The sequence below is a fragment of the Lithobates pipiens genome, unplaced genomic scaffold, assembly GCF_037356315.1.
Source record: "Lithobates pipiens isolate NorthernLeopardFrog02 unplaced genomic scaffold, aLitPip1_a1.2 Scaffold_8, whole genome shotgun sequence".
Lineage (NCBI taxonomy): Eukaryota > Metazoa > Chordata > Amphibia > Anura > Ranidae > Lithobates > Lithobates pipiens.
The window spans coordinates 574,275,918-574,289,007 of NW_027507903.1; the positions used below are offsets into that span (position 1 = coordinate 574,275,918).

Genomic DNA, 13,090 nt, shown 5'->3' on the forward strand with positions numbered 1-13,090 from the left:
GAAGTTACACAAATAAAAGATGTTTACTTTTGTTATTAAATTTTAAAAATGTGACGCTGTTCCTCATTTCCTGCATTAAAGGATAAGTTCACCTTTGTTCATTTTTTCACCAGCCCCCCCCATGTACCAGTATAGGATTCTTGTACTTTTTTTGCAAAAATATCAAAGCTTTCCTTTAAATCTACAGACACGTACTTCACTTGTCCTCATCAATGTTTCCAAATGTATCCATTAGTAATGCCTTACTTCCTAGACAGACTAGAGGTCATGACACAGGAAGGAGTTGACCAACTGACCCCATTAGCGTACACCCTGCATCATCTACCCTCCTACCTACCCAGCCACTCCCAGCTGCACGTTTAAAAAAAAGAAATGCAATCAGTTATCTCCCTTCTCACTAAATACACAATATACAATCAGATTGCATCGTGTATGGCCATCTTTATACAAGTACATAGAAAGGAGTGGGCAAAAACACTCAGCTGTCACATCTCTGCATAGCGGAAACTCACATTCCCACATGCGTTTTTTTTTGTTTTGTTTTTTTTCCACCATCCACCTGAATGGGCTGCCCTACATACAATTGCCCCAAAGAAGCTGCAGAACAAATTTTTAGAGTGGAGCTTGGTGCATTTTTTACTGTGATTTTTGGTGCAGCGCATTTCTGAAACGCATAGATGTGAATGGAGCCTCATTGTTCTTGTGTAAACGCACTAATTTCACTTTCAGGCCCCATTCACATCTAGCATAGTGGGAGCGCACCTTTTGGGTCTCATTTTTCCATCAACATGCATAGAGCAGCCTATTGATTCCAGTTGCCTGCACTACATGTGGCTTATGGGACATTTTGGCGTTTTGTTGGTTTGCGTGTTTTTTTTTTTTTTTTTTTATACTGTGCAGCATTTGCCACTTGTTTTCTTCACGTGGCAAAATGTATGTTTGCTTCTGTGGTGTGCCATTAACAATTAATGGCACCGAAAGAGCAACTAAGAATATTAGGTGTATAAGGGTGGCCATACACTATACAATCTGTACAAACCTCCATGAGAACAGTGAAGTGCAATCACTGATTAATTGCATTTCCTTTAATAAAACATGCAGTTGGGAATGGGTGGGTAAGTAGGAAGGTGGATGATGCAGGATGTGTGCTAATGGGGTCAGCTGGTCAACTCCTTCCTGTGTCATGACCTCTAGTCATACCAGGAAGTAAGGTAAAACTATGTTTGGAAACATTGATGAGGACAAGTGAAGTACGTGTCTGTAGATTTAATGGAAAGCTTTGATATTTTTTAAAAAAAAAGTACATTAATGCTATATTGGCACATCGGGGGCTGGAAATGAGAAGGAAAAAAAAGTAAACAAAGGTGAACGCATCCTTTAATGCTAGTAACTATGACATGATTATTGCACAACATATTTCTTTGAGCAAGCGTAGTTACATTTTGCTTCCAGCAAAAATATACAGGAGACAACCTGCAGAAAGGATGCATTCCCACCTTACTTTAAATCATCATCAAGAAGAATTTAGAATCCTGTACATTCAAAGGTATGATAGACTTTAACTGATACAACTCCATACCAATTACTCCTTGTGTTTGAAAGATGGCTAAAGTAGGAGAAATGCATCTAAAACTTTTTCATTTTGTAAGTAGAAAAGTTATTTATTTTTATTATTAATTTATTATTATTATTTTTTGCTTATTTGTGTCCTGTGGAGGAGACTTCTGAGTTTTTCCTGTCCTGTAGACGTAACAGGAAGTTAAAGCGGGGTTCCACCCTAAAGTGGAACTTCCGCTCATCGGAACCCTCCCCCCCTCCGGTGTCACAGTTGGCACCTTTCAGGGGGGAGAGGGGTGCAGATACCTGTCTAAGACAGCTATTTAAACCCATTTCCGGGCATAGACTCCCACGGGAGTCTATGCTTTTTCCTGTCCCACCGCGCTGTCTGCTGGGACACACACTGGTCCCAGAGATAGCGTGGATCATTCTCATTGCACTGCACAACTCACGCATGCGCAGCAGGGAAGTGAAGCCACGGCGCTTCACTTCCTGATTCCCTCACCTAGAATGGCGGCGGCAGCAGCCGAGACCCGAGCGATCGATCGGCCTCGGCTGCCGACATTGCTGGACCCTGGGACAGGTGAGTGTCCATTTATTAAAAGTCAGCAGCTGTAGCATTTATAGCTGCTGGCTTTTAATTTTTTTTTTTTTTTTTTCCAGTGGACTCCCTCTTTAAGCTTGTGCACATCATGACAATATCCGACAAATGATCGTCCGGTTTGTTTTGCATGCTAGTCTCATATCAGAAAATGAAGTTACTCGATTAAATATTCTACTGATTAAACGGAAATCAGAAAACGTGTTATTGTGTGGTATGTATGTTAATGTATGACAACATTTTTCTAGCCTGTACCTTCAGTTTTTGTCGTCTGAACAGCTGGAATCAGCTGTCTGAAGCATTTTTCTTTCAGTTTAGAGGAGATCTCTCTAAAGTGAGAAAAATCCCTCCTTGTCACCAGAATAAGAAAGATTTCCCCCCTATCCTACTCTGGTGATGATTTCCCATCACTTGGGAGTCGAATGATGATTTGCCAGGGGTCACCATATCCTGGGCTGTTCCTGAAGCCTGAACCACTTATCTAGCCTTTTCACAGCCACCCAGCAGGGCTCTTCCTGGAGCCTGTGGCAGCCCACTCAGCCGCCCATTCGTTCACGACATGGCTGGGGGGCAGAGACTAGAGGTCAGCTGACTGGTAAAGAATGTGAAGTGCGGGGGGCTGGAGGAGACCCTATTTCCTGATTTTGGCATAGGTGTCGCTGCTGCAAGACACCCCAAAGCCGGAACATAGATATTTGCCAGTACACCAAGGATCGGCACACAGGACCCCTTTGTCAGGCATGTGACTCACATGCCAGATGAAGGGGTCCTGCTTGACTCTGAAACATTGCACCTTTCTTGTGTTGTGATCATGCAATAAACCACCCGTTTGGATGCCACTTTGTGCCGATCCTTGGTATGCTTGCAAATATCTACGTTGTGATTTTAACCGGTATCCAGCTGGTTGTTGCTGCAGCACCCAAATCTTGAAAGCTTATACCAGGAACATACAATGGGAAAATGAAGTACCAGAAAGCCGAGACACAGTGAGTAACACTACCTGTGATTAGAGTTGCCATTAAAAGTCCCCACTACAGTTCTCAGATCAGCAGATGACCTTGATCAAGGGTACCTAAGTTGGCTGATCAGAACTCCCACCAGCACTGCCGCTGATCCCACACCCTGCCAGCACTGCCACTCATTCCACCCCCCCACCAGCACTGCCACTAATCCCACACCCCACCAACACTGCCACTCATCCCACCGCCCCGCCAGCACTGTCACCCATCCCACTCCCCGCCAGCACTGCCACTCATTCCATTCCCCCCACCAAGGAGCAAGAGAAGGAATAAAAATAAAGAATACATGGAAGGAAGAGGAAAAAAGGGAGAGAAAGAATAAGAGAGAGAACAAGAAAGACGCCTAGAGAAAGGGATCGGGTGGGGGGGGGGGAACAAGATGGAGAGAGATAAAAGTGAAAGAAAGGAGGAGAAAGAGGGGTACATCCTAAAATGTACCATAAGGGGTTTTACTACTGTAGGTACGAGTGGAAGCTAGTGCAAGTTACTTGTCTTGCCTTGGGTGCTGACAACCCACGTTTCGAAAATAATTTTACTGTTCGGGGTCCCCACAACTTGGGAAATTTTATCAAGGGGTCACAGCACTAGAAGGTTAAGAACCACTGATCTAGATCATGTAGAGTTGTAGTCAAACGGGCAGGTCCGCCTGTCACTGGCCATTATTTGCATTGTGTCATTGTAAGACAGACGTGCTCTCTTGTTCTCATCAATACACAACCCAGCACCAATACTAACGTACACATCAGGCTGCTAGGTGCACATTGGTGGTAATTTTTTCTAGTAAAGCTGCCTAATGCCTTTACCTTTATTATTAAAGCATGTTTAAACACAACAATTTAATACATTACAGCTTTCCAGTGCTTAGATAAGGTGGCTGCATTACTTTTTTAGGCATTTTTATTTTTATTTGCACCTGATGATCCTGTATATAACACATTTTCTTTCCCTGGGTGGCCCTACTCACTCACCTCACTATATCCCTGTAGGGAGCCATGGTGGTGACCCAGACTGGACTTTAGATATGTCTTCCTTTCTATTAAATGGGGGGTAGGAGGATTAGTAGTTTGCAGAAGGTAGATAACATTGTGATTTCAATTCAGCTGCAATATATAAATTGTTGCTCTCAAGCTTAAATATCCTTTAGGTAAATGTATAGATTCCCCTTAAAGTGTATGAATAGACTTCTTCTTATATTATTTTAAATAGAGTAGCAAAGGGTTAAAAACTCTGTCTGTTAATTTTGTGCCGTCTGTGTTCCGGAGGGGAGATTTCCCTTTGCGTCCCAGAGAGACAACTGAAAGTAAGAAGAAAGTGAGGAGAGGTCCCCTTTAAGGCTGGATTCACACCTATGCATTTTTGGTGCTTTTTGCATTTTGCAGATTTGCACTGCAGAACGTGTCACATAGGAAACCATGATAAATGGACTGTAGTGCAAATCTGCAAAATGCAAAAAGCACTAAAAATGCATAGGTGTAAATCCAGCCTAAGACAATTGTCCCCAGAACAGGTGGAAGAGTTTGCCTGACCCCCTAATTTGGTAACGATCACTACATTTTGAGGTTGATTTACTAAAACTTGTGAGTGCAAGAGCTGGTGCAGCTGTGCAAGGTAGCCAATCGGTTTCTAACTTCTACTTGTTCAATTAAGCTTTGACAAAAAAAAAAAAAAAACTGGAAACCAACACCAGATTTTGCACTCTCCAATTTTAATAAGTCAACCCCTTTGTATTAGCACTTTCTATGTCTGTAAAAAAGCTCACAAGCAAAAAAAAAAAAAGAGGGCACCAATCTTCCTGATAGAAGTTTTAATTCTTCCCCACTATATCGAAAATGAAAAGAAAAAAGGTTTTGGCTTTTAGATTCACTTTAACCCCTTTCCGCCGCTGCCTCCTGGCCCTTTAAGAGGTTCTAAATGCCAGGTGGTAGAGACTGGCATTCCGATCATATGATCACTGTGTGTGGCTGTCACAAGCGGTCATCTGATTGGAAGGCTCCCGATTGCAAGTATGCATCGGGAGCTTTCCACTACCCACTGGCTACTTTGCAGAGAGCATGCGTTCAGCAAGACAATTTGTTTACATAGGGAAGCATATATGTGGCCGCTTAGGCTTTTAAACCCACCCAATGAGGGGCCGCATATATGCATACAGCCGGTGGGAATGGTTACGCTAATTATTTCCTGATTCTTATCCAACCACTGTGCTCTGCATACATAAAAATGTGCAAGGGTTGGATGAATTTGCCATTCATTGAGCAGAGACATCTCACACAGTTGTTGGATACCTGGTAAAAAGACACGATTCCCGTTTCATATTCCAAATACACCCCAAGCGTTTTCACAGGGGCATTGGTCGTCACAATCATTTCCTGGCTGTTATGTACAGCTTTGTATTGCATGTCATTGGTCAGCTGCAAGCACCAGTAATCTGAAGCATATCCCATCGCTATATGGTCTTTACGATAAGACACTCCAACAGCCCAGCAAGGTTTCTCGTTGGTTTCCACCTCCCAGTAATGTTTACCCGATGATAAGCTTGATGCACTGAATGTGAATCGAGGACTGTCCACATTCTGACCATCCAAAGTGAATACTAACAATGGAGGAACATTTTTGGTGATTTGACTTAATGGAAGCAGTCTGGAGGTGGCATCTTCAATAGGTATTCCACAATTCTTTAACAGGAATGACAAGCTCCTTGTGAACCTGTAAATGCTAGACTGTAACATAATCAAGATTGTCTCACCATCCACATTGTTGAAATTAAAGTAATCTTTTACATTTAATAAATAATTTGCTTTATCGGTGTACTGAGATTTTCTTTCTAGCAGGGTAAGTGGATCGGAAGTGTTGCACAGATTCTGGATTTCTTTTATGAGGTTGTTGATTTCCAGTATTTGGCCTTCCAATGATTTCATAGCTTGCGATAACTGGGAATACGCCTGGTCCTCTTGAGTTTTAATTTGGCACAAAATTTGACGCTCCATAGTTTCCAATTCTTTCTTTATCTCCCCAATCACCCCAGTCACAAATTTTCTCATGTTTCCAGTGCTTGAAGCCGTTTTCTCCTTGTGGGTCTTTACAAGGGCAAGCATTTCCTTTTTTTCAGCCTTCTTCCTAGTTAGAAGATCTTCTAGTATTTTAAGGACGGGCTTTTCTTTATTGGAGAGGTCACTAAGTTTCTCAATTTTGTGATGTTTATGGTCTCCAGTGACCCCGCAGGATGCGCAGATGCTGATGCCTTCCTCCATACAGTAAAATTTAAGGAGTTCCTGGTGGATGGGACACTTTCTGTCCTGGAGTGGGGTGCTGACGTCGGTGAGAACATGTTCTGCTTTGTGTTTCTTGAGGTGGTCACAACAAAGTGGCGTCTCGCAGTCTAGGCACAGCTTTTCTGGAGTCCCGTCACAGTAGGAGCACCCACCTTGGTGCTTTGAACTTGTAGAGATCAGGTGCTCTATGATGCTGCACATCTTTGTGTTTCTGTTGAGATCCATTCCATCGGGCAACCCTTGTCTGCATTCTGGACAGGATCTTTGACGGCTCGTCTGAAAAGCCTTCTGGATGCATTGCTTGCAGTATGTATGTCCACAGGGCAAAGTGGTGGGCTCAATGTAGATGTTGAGGCATATACAGCATTTCAGCTCCTGCTGGATAGCTGCTGCTGCCATTCTCAATGTTGAAATATAAGAAACGAAACTAATCTGGATGCCTATTTTTCTTTTTCAAAAGGGGCGTAGAGAAACTAGTTCTTCCACATCACTGTGTTTCATAATTTAGAAGGGATGGTATCCTCTTGAGAAAATAATACAAAGTAAACTAGAGATTTCCCACTTTGGACCTGATTTCTGTGAAATGAAACTATGATGAAATTTGAGCATGTTTATTTAAAAGTTTCTGTGAAATTGACATTAATTTTTATTTTATTTTATATGAATTAATTCATAATTTGCATAAAAACGTTATTCTACAAATAAATGTTTAAAGCACGTTTCTAGCCAAAACGTATTTTTAGTTCTGGAAAGAGCAGGGAAAGAACAGAACCCCGTCAGGTTTTTACTGCTTCCTGTGTCACCGCTGTGGAGATTCATCCTGTCAATTTTCTGGTGACAGTTGTCATCAGGACAGAAAGTGATGAAAATCCAATAACATAAAGTTGTCAATGGAATAGAGGAAAAATCTTCCAATGGGGACACCTGTTCTGGTGACAACTATTTGGGGGTGGGGGGTTCCCCTCAAGTGTCAGGAAGTGAAATCTCCCCAATGGAACAGAGAAGCAAAATAGAAAAAATTGGCAGAGATTTTAGTGAGTAAAGCCCCGTACACACGAGCGGACTTTTCAACATCCAAAGTCCGACGGAATGATTCCGGCAGACTATTCGATCGTGTGTGGGCTGCAACGGACTTTTGATTCGCAAAAGTCTGACAGACTTTAGAAAATGGAACATGCTTCAAATTTTTCAGACGGAACTCCGCCGAACCCAGTTCCTACCGAAAAATTCGCTCGTGTGTATGCTATTCCGACGGACTAAAACCGACGCTAGGGCAGCTATTGGCTACTGGCTATGAACTTCCTTATTCGAGTCCAGTCGTACGTCATCACGTTCGAATCCATCGGAGTTTGGTGTGATTGTGTGTGGCCAAGTCCGCTCATTCGGAAAGTCCGTCAGAACTCTGTCAGAACTCCGGCAGAACTCCTTCGGAAGTCTGTCGGACATAAGTCCGCTCGTGTGTACGGGGCTTAAGTGATACTAAACACACACTTTTTCAAATGACATTGTCCCTTCTATTTCTGAATATAGATAATGGCACTGGAATTATGTTAATTAGTGTAATAAAAAAAAAAAACTACCTTTTTCCTAATCGATATACAGCTGTCACATGACCCAGATCTTTCCCAGCCTGTCTGCAGGGAAACATAAGCAGGAGGAGCTTCTAGTCCTCTGCTGCTGGCCACATGTTCAAAAGAAAACAAAAACTGTCTTTGAAATACAGAGTAAAAATAAATAATGTCAATAAACTAAATTGTCATACAAATACATATTTGAAATCAAATCGTTATTATTTATTGGCAATATCATGCGTTTGTCCGATTTCTGCCAGTCACAGGCGTCATGCCCCTCCAGCCTGTTTTTTACAATAAGAGGGAGATGAAGCCTCCATCAATCTACATCTAATATCCCACCCCATTGTGTTTAGCAGTCTGCTTACATAATTTGCAATAAAAACATCTTTGCCATTCTGAAGCTTCCCTCCAACCACTTTTCAAATTCTCTTATATATATACTGTCATTCTGTACTTGCCAAATATGCTGCAGAAATCTCCATCCACTAAGTCTGGATGCAACCATTTTAACTGTGGGCAGCTGAAGCTGCTGCCTGTTCGCTTCCTAGATTTACACAGACACACCTCCAGCTCTGCAGCTCTCATTGGCCCTCTTATGACTCATCCCCCCTCCCTGCCTGGCAAACTCTCACACGAGTGAGAGAGAGCTGTGCATGACGTCATAAGCCTAGGCTAATGACCAGACAAGGGCTGTATAAGGTATTTACTGGCAGGAAAAAAAAAATCCAAAGTTAAAACAACAAGGGCATTGTCATAAGAATTGTGCTTTGATATGTTTGTATTCACCAATGCTTCCTTGATTGTCATATTGTACATTGCATTACCAATGCTTTACGCATATTGTATATTGCATTACCAATGCTTTACGATGCACCTATATGTAAAAGTTTGTAAAATTTGTGAAACTTAAAAAATGTAAGTAAAAAAACAAAACAAAAAAACAAAACAACAATGGCAGAAGATTTAATAGATGGAAAATTGATGAAATGACTGAAGGTCCACTTTAATTGGCATGGAAGGGGAGGAAGGGAGTGGGCTGTCATTTATCACTGTGTATACACGCACATGTGTGCTCAGATGTGATAAGGAGGAAATGTTCAGCATAGAAGCTCACTGAAAACTGAGTATGTGCAGAGCTGCCAACACTGGTTTGCAAAATCCTCAGCTGAATTGGGGATGTGATCAAAAGGCAGATAAAGAGTAGCAGGATCAACCAGGCTTTTTGCAGAATACAGAAAACTAATCTCATAGTGACTGAGGGGGGATGCTTCTCCTGTATTTCATTCTGCTTTGTATCCATTTACAAGTGTAATATGATATTGTGCTAATCACAGCAGTAGGTAAAATCTCAATTATTTCAATGGGCTGCTCTATGTGCTAGAAATGTGGAAGAAAGTCCCTAATGCTTTTTCAAAATCACACGGGTGCACAGCACATGCAGCACATTTCTGTGGTGTCAGGAAAGTGATTTTGCATGTGTTGCCGACATACACATATGTGAACGCAGGCTAAATGTCTTAGTTACATTGGTGGTCAATGTAAATCTTCTCATTACATTGGGGCTTGGTGTAGAATCCTTTCTTTCACACTAGTGGCCAGTGTAAAGGCTCACCTTACATTGGAGGTTACTGTGAATGCTCCTATTACATTAGTGGTATGTGGAAATCCCCTTTATATTGGTGGTCATTGTAAATCTTCTCATTACATTATGCCTTGGTGTACAATCCTGTTTATTCACACTAGTGGCCAGTGTGAATGTCCCCCTTACATTGGTGGTCAGTGTAAATCCCTCCTTACATTGGTGGTTACTGTGAATGCGTCTATTAAATTAGTGGTCAGTGTAAACCCTTTTACATTAGTGGTCAGTGTAAATCCCTCCTTACATTGGTGGTTACTGTGAATGCGTCTATTAAATTAGTGGTCAGTGTAAATCCCCATTACATTAGTGGTCAGTGTAAACCCCTATTACATTGGTGGCCAGTGTTGAAACTCCCCTTTATATTGGTAGTCGGTAAAAAAAAAAATTAAACATTGCCATTGATAACTACCACTGATCCCAGGAGTTCTAGGATCCCTAATGCCGCGTACAGACGGCCGGACTTTTTGAGTCCGTCAGACAATTCGATCGTGTGTGGGCTCCATCAGACCTTTGCTTGCCAAAAATCCGGCGGACTTTAGAAAAAGAACATGTTTTAAATTTTTCCACCGGAAATCCGCCGGACCGAGAAATCTGTTTGTGTGTATGCTAGCCCGACAAAAACCGACGCTAGGGCAGTTATTGGCTACTGGCTATGAACTTCCTTATTCTAGTCCAGTCGTACGTCATCACATTCAAATCCGTCGGACTTTGGTGTGATTGTGTGTGGCCAAGTCTATTCATTTGGAAAGTCCGTCGGTACACCGCCGAAAGTTCGTCAGACCTAGTCCCTCGAAAAGTCCGTCGTGTGTACACGGCATAAGAGTTTTCTGTCTATTGATGGGTCCTCTCACCACCCCAGTCTATGGTGTGCAGGCAGGTGGAGAGTGAAATTGCATGGGAGGGGGGCCCAAGAAAATGTTTGCCCAGGGTTCAATCAATATTAACCAGTTCAATACCAGAATACCAAAATTGTTAAATTTTTTGTAAACAAGTAGGTTTTCTTCTTCAATGATGGGCACTGATATGGCTGCACTGACAGGCACTGATAAGGCAGCACTGATGCGCACCGATGAGGTGGCACCAATGAGGTGGTACTGATGAGGTGGCACTGATGATGGGCACTGATAGGTTGCACTGGTATGCTGCGCTGATGGGCGCTCATAGGTGGCACTGACGGGCACTCATAGGCGACACTGATGGGTACTTATGGGTGGCACTGATGATGGGCACTGATAGGTTGCACTGGTATGCGGCGCTGACGGGCACTCATAGGTGGCACTGACGGGCACTCATAGGCGACACTGATGGGTACTTATGGGTGGCACTGATAGGTGGCACGGATGGGCACTGATGGGCATGGATGGGCACTGATAGGTGGCACTGCTGGACACTGATGGGTGGCACTAATGACACTGATGGGTGGCATTGCTGGGCATCACTGAGTTAATTTGTTATATGATGGTGCCAGTCAGTGCCCATTTGTGGGCACTGATTGGCAGAGATTGGGTTGTCATTTTGCACATGTGGATGGCCATGGTGTACATGCCTGGCACTCCACATGTTGCCCCCCTTCATGGTGGCCCTGGGGGCTTCCCTGGGCATCCGAGAGGGGGGGCTGTGCTGATAAACAATCAGCACAGACCCCCCCTGTCAGGAGTGCCGCCAATTGGCTCTCCTCTACTCACGTCTGTCAGACGCGAGTGAGGAAAAGCCAATCAACGGCTTTTCCTGTTTACATCATGATCAGCTGTGATTGGGCACAGCTGATCTCGTAGTCGGTAAAAAAGGAGGCCCTTTACCAAGGTCGGTGGAGCGGGGTGTCAGACTGACACACCGATCCACCGATCGCTGCTATGCACGCCCCCACAGGCACGCGGTGGCTGTTATCCTGAAGAACGTCATATGACACCCAGTTAGGATAATAGAACCACTTCCCGGACGTCAATCTTCTATTGACCGGGTGGGAAGTGGTTAAAGACAGCCCTGCACACATTACACAATGTTAGGCACACAGTTGATCGCCCTGATGTTAACCCCTTCCCAGTGTCATTAGTACAAGGACAGTGTATAGTGTCATCGCTGATCACTGTATTTGTGTCACAGTCCCACTAGAAGTTGCTGATCATTGCTATTGCTAGTATAAAAGAAAAAAAATTCCAGTATATATACTATTATTTGTATAACTTCCATGCAAACCAATTAATATACACTTATTAGTAGCAAAAACATGTAGAATACATTTTTGCCTCAACTTATGAAGAAATCAGTTTTTTATTGTTTTTTTTTTTTTTTTGGGTATGTTTTATAGCAGAAAGTAAAAATTGTCATGAAGGGGGCTAAAACCTTCCGGAGGTCAAGTGGTTAAACATGAATTTGTTTTTGTTATTTCACAATGCTGAGCGCACTGCCTTGGGTAAGAAAGAATATGTGTGCCCAAATATGTATGAAACGTACATTAAACATATATTGCAGGAGAAAAGTCTGTTCCAGTCAGTGCAAGAGCCCACAGTGATGATCGCTGGGTCGGGCTGAAGGTAAGTGTAGGGCCAGGTGGGGGCATTCAGGGGGCTGAGGGGAACTAAGTTCAGAAATGTTAATAAGCAAGCTTTTCAGTGACCTACCCAACGCATTCCAATTGGGATTCTTTTTCATGAGGACGGCAAAACATGTGCACCAAGGGGCTTTTATGGACAGCTTTAGAGAAACTCATCCAAGTCCTTTGTGCTGCGTATTCTTCTCTGGGCTTGGCATCACTTAACCAAAGGTAATAGGGTTATACCAATACTGGTATCAGTGCCCATACAAAGCATTTGCCCGAGTAACGGTACTTTCAGGCTCAGTTCCTTCATCTGTCAGCGGGATTCCCCCACTGACAGCTGCATTGTAAAAAAAAAAAAAAGACAGAAATAATCAATTTAAGGAGTGGGGCCGCTGTGTCCTTAACAACCGATGATTCATTCAGCTGTCAGTGGGGTTCCCCTGTTGACATCTTAAGTGTAAACCAAGTCCCAGAAATTGAGTTCAATAAAAAGCAGTCAGGCAATGTTTATCGACAACATTGCTCAACCTGAAACAGAACGGTAAAAAGAAACATTGGGGTTGATTTACTAAAGGCGAATCCACTTTGCACTACAAGCGCAATTGGAAGTGCAGTCACTGTAAATCTGAGGGGAAGAGCTTAAATGAGGGGAAACTCTGCTGATTTTATAATCCAATCACGTACAAGCAAAAATGCTGTTTTTATTTTCCTTGCATGTCCCCCTCAAATCTATAGAGGCTGTACTTCCAAGTGCACTTGTAGTGCAAAATGGATTTGCCTTTAGTAAATAACCCCCATTGCTCCTTTTTGTATCTTTCTGTTTATACATCTACAGATCAAAGAGATGAACTTTGATCTGCAGATGAAGTCAGTTTAAAGCAACCTGTCAAGT

General features: G+C 42.9%; 1 protein-coding gene across 1 annotated transcript; it reads right to left on the reverse strand.

Moving 5' to 3' along the window:
• Positions 1 to 1,283: 1,283 nt before the first annotated feature.
• Positions 1,284 to 6,873, reverse strand: LOC143961056 (zinc-binding protein A33-like). The gene has a single exon (XM_077470199.1). The coding sequence runs from the start codon at positions 6,843 to 6,845 to the stop codon at positions 5,349 to 5,351; it is 1,497 nt and encodes a 498-aa protein (XP_077326325.1). The 5' UTR covers positions 6,846 to 6,873; the 3' UTR covers positions 1,284 to 5,348.
• Between the last annotated feature and the right edge of the window lie 6,217 nt (positions 6,874 to 13,090).